This window comes from Suncus etruscus, chromosome 18 (assembly GCF_024139225.1).
Source record: "Suncus etruscus isolate mSunEtr1 chromosome 18, mSunEtr1.pri.cur, whole genome shotgun sequence".
NCBI classification, from domain to species: Eukaryota; Metazoa; Chordata; class Mammalia; order Eulipotyphla; family Soricidae; genus Suncus; species Suncus etruscus.
This window is the reverse complement of record NC_064865.1, coordinates 57,550,789-57,554,855: the sequence shown is the minus strand read 5'-3', so window position 1 is coordinate 57,554,855 and position 4,067 is coordinate 57,550,789. Positions and strand designations below refer to the sequence as shown.

General features: G+C 40.3%; 1 protein-coding gene and 1 pseudogene across 1 annotated transcript; both read left to right on the top strand.

Annotated features, from left to right (window-relative positions):
• The first annotated feature begins 1,050 nt into the window (after nucleotides 1-1,050).
• Nucleotides 1,051-2,028, top strand: LOC125995882 (olfactory receptor 2G3-like). The gene has a single exon (XM_049764841.1). The coding sequence runs from the start codon at nucleotides 1,051-1,053 to the stop codon at nucleotides 2,026-2,028; it is 978 nt and encodes a 325-aa protein (XP_049620798.1).
• A 1,894-nt stretch (nucleotides 2,029-3,922) lies between these two features.
• LOC125996948 (uncharacterized) lies at nucleotides 3,923-4,051 on the top strand (annotated as a pseudogene).
• The last annotated feature ends 16 nt before the right edge of the window (nucleotides 4,052-4,067 follow it).

The following is a 4,067-nucleotide window of genomic DNA, read 5'->3' as shown; positions in this document are numbered from 1 at the left end:
AAAAAAGTAAAATATATGGATTTTGCCCCTAAGCTACTGATATGCAACAGAATAGATGTTAAAAATATATTAAATGGCAGGACTGGAGTGATAGCACAATGGGTATGGAATTTACCTTGCATATGGTTGACCTGGGTTTGATACCTAGCATCCTTTACGGTTCCCCAAGCCTGCCAGAAGTAATTTGTGAATGCATAGCCAGGAGTCACACTTGAGCACTGCCAAGTGTGGCACCAAAACCAAATTTATATATTTATATATACATAAACAAAGCGTATATATAAACAAAGAAATATATTTTAATATATATTAAATACCATAAAAAGATTTATGGCTTTGTGGAATTGATCTAAACAAAAGATAGTTTCTGTTTTAACAGTATTCTAAAGTTATCCTGGGAGAAAAAGCTTATGATCCAAAATTAAAATTTCAATTGATCCAGTAATGTTTTCACTAACAAGACTTTAGAATATGTATGTTATAATCATGGTTAGTTGTTTTATTATGTATTGCTAGAGAACTAGAGAGAGTTAAGTTACAGGAGTTAAGGCACTTTGCTTGCACACAAGATGACCCAGGTTGCTCGATCCCTGGCACCACATATGATCCCCTGAACACCACCAGGAACAATCCTGAGCACAGAGCCCCTGAGTGCAGTGCCAGGAGCAACACCTGAGCAAAGCCAGGGGTGTCCACCCTTCTCCAAAAAATCTCCTAATATTAACAAAAAAAAATGTTAAAGACCTAGGGAAAATATAAGCTAAGTTATGTTGTCTAGAAAAGTACATTTGGGTAATTAAGATATAAATAAAATTTCAGTGACTTTTATTCAGTACAGTTTAGTTTAATTTACATGACTTAAATATGAAGAGGATGATATCTTAACTCAATGGAAATGTTCAAAAGACTATTCCATAGGAGAAAAACCATGTGGTTGACCTGAGTATCTGATCCCCATCCACACATTAGAGATTTTTGGGTTCTGGCTTGACTATATATTGTCGTTGTTGACAATATTTTTTACTTTTGTTATTGTTGTTGCCGTTGACAATGATTTACCTCCTAGCTTCAGAAAAAGCAGTGGATGTCAGCAATGAGAGTTATGCGACAGACTTCATCCTCCTAGGGTTTTCTGATCAGCCCCAATTAGAGCGCATCCTCTTCGTGGTTGTCCTCATCTCCTATCTCGTGACTCTGATGGGAAACTCAACCATCATCCTGGTCTCATACCTGGACGTCCAGCTCCACACTCCTATGTATTTCTTCCTCTCCAACCTGTCCTTTTTAGATCTCTGTTTTACAACCAGCATTGTCCCCCAGATGCTGGTCAATCTTTGGGGTCCCAAAAAGACTATTACATATTGGGGCTGTGTGCTCCAATTCATCATCTCTGGAGACCTGGGAGCCACTGAATGTGTCCTGCTGGCTGTGATGGCCTATGACCGCTATGCTGCCATCTGCCAACCTCTTCACTACACGGTCATTATGAACCCTCAGCTCTGCCACAAGCTGGTACTGGCTACCTGGTTAACTGCTCTAGGATGTGCCATACTTGTGTGCACTTTGACTTTAAAGTTGCCAAGATGTGGGCACCGAGAGGTGGATAATTTTTTCTGTGAGATGCCAGCACTGACCAAGCTGGCTTGTGTGTCTTCCAAAGTAGTTGAGACTGTCGTCTTTGTTCTTGGAGTGGTACTTCTTGTAGTGCCATTATCACTCATTCTCATCTCCTATGGGATGATCACACGTGCTGTGATGAGAATCAAGTCAGCATCAAGATGGGGAAAAATCCTCAATACCTGTGGCTCCCACCTCACTGTGGTGACTCTCTTCTATGGAACAGCCATTTCTATGTACATGAGACCACCGAATAAGGGCAAATCCCAGGAGGGCGAGAAGTTTCTCACTCTCTTCTACACCATCATCACACCCAGCCTTAACCCTCTGATCTACACATTAAGAAACAAAGATGTGAAGAGTGCAGTGAAGAGACTGTTGTTTGTAAAGAAATTCTTAGTAAAGTCATGAGCTATAAAGAGAAAATTTAAGGGTGTAGACAAGCAAGGAAATACAATTGGCTTTGACCAACAAGGACATGACATGTTTAGTTTATATGAAGAACACCCCTGTTTTATTTTTGTTTGTTTTGTTGTTTTGTTCTTTTTTTGCTGTTGTTGTAGTTTTGGGAAGGGTTGAGTCACATCCGGTGGCACTCAGGGCTTACTCCTGGCTATGCACTCAGAAATCGCTCCTGGTTTGGGGGACCATATGGGATGCCGGGGGAAAACTGCAGTCTGTCCTAAGCTAATGAGGTCAAGGCAGACACCTTACCACTTGCACCACTGCTCCAGCCCTGTTTGTTGTTTTTGTTGTTTCTTTTTGTTTTATTAAAGGCTACACCAGGAGTGGCGAACAAGTTCGACACAAAGAACCAAAATTTTAAACTGTGAGAGTCAGAGAGCCACACCACGCAGTGACCTGCCAAAACAGACAAACACTCACACAAAAGCATATAATTTTAACAGCAATATATTAAACACATATTGCATTTTGCCATTTTGAGTGAGGGTAAAAATCCTGTTTGCCACCCCTAGTACACCATTGTGCTCAGCAGACAGTCTGGAATCTGTTTCCAGATGTTACACACAACCCTTCTACTTGTAAAGCATTAGCCTGACGAGTTTCATCTCTCAGGACCTTTCAAAGCATATTTTGGGTGTTTTCTATGCACCAAGAGCTACTGGTTGTATAAGTAAATATAAAATAAAGAGAAATAAATGAATAAGCAAAGACCTCAATAAATGTGAAAAATTGAATTCATGCACATGATAATCTTTAGGACTAATGAAAGATACAGATAGGTATATTTGTGTGAAATATGATCATTACAATAATCAAGATATTAATTAGACTCTGAACAATCTCTTGGGCCACATCTAGGTGAAGTAGCTGAGTAAGATTCACATACTTTTATAGATAAATAGATCAGGGACCTCCTTTAGGAAATTCTTTTTATAGTGGTGGTGTCTTTCTGCTTTCCTTTACCTTCCTCTAAATCAGGGGTCCTCAAACTTTTTAAACAGGGGGCCAGTTCACTATCCCTCAGACAATTGAAGGGTCTGACTATAGTAAAAACAAAACTTATGAACGAATTCTTATGCACACTGCATAGATCTTAGATCTTATTTTGCAATGAAGAAACAAAACAGATACAAATACAATATGTGGCCCGAGGCCCAGAGTTTGAGGACCACTGCTCTAAATTGAGCCTTCTCTGAATAAATAAGTCCACTAAAAATACTTAGAAAAAAATTTACAAGAACTTTCATTCTAATGTCAGAATAAAGGATACTGGTATTTTTCTCGCCAGGTTTCTACATTTAGTTTCTTTCATAGAAGTCCAGTCCCTCCCATATACCTAATACATTGAGAAGAATCTATGTCCTGGAAAATCAGTGCCCAGCAACCCCCATGATAGCCTCTGATCTCATGTTCTTCTGAACCTAGGATCCCCAGCTACAACACCCCAGTTTCTGCTCTGGCTCCATCACACACTCCAGGGACACCAGGTCTCAGCTTCTCATCAGCTCCCAGGAAATCTGCTGGTCATCACCTCCCCACAGGATAACTCAGGGTCCAGTCAGAATCTGGAGAGAGTCTAGTTTGCATCCACTAAGAGATAGTGAACCACTCAGGTGGAAACAGAGCATCCCCAACTCAGAGCAATGTTTTGAGGTAACTTATAGGAGATAGGAATTAGAAAACATCTCTTGTGCATTGAGCCAGAGCGTCTTGAGTCTCTTTTATAGTTAGTAGCTTTTCTTTTATTTTTTTGTAAGTACTTTTCTTTTCATCTTCGCTGACCTAATAAAGAATTGTGATACTTTCTGTCAAGCAATGTGGTCACTAAACCAACAGCATCAAACTTACCTGGCAGGGGAGATAACATGATCATGAAGGTTGTTTCCCCAAGGCGAGGCTCACCCATTGCACTCCAGGTGTGCTGACCCCTGCGATTTCCCCAAATGTGGGAAACTCGACTGCATCATGCTCATCGGTACCTTATC

Coding starts and splice junctions, on each gene's coding strand:
- LOC125995882 (XM_049764841.1), top strand. CDS start 1,051: ATGATTTACCTCCTAGCTTCAGAAAAAGCAGTGGATGTCAGCAATGAG.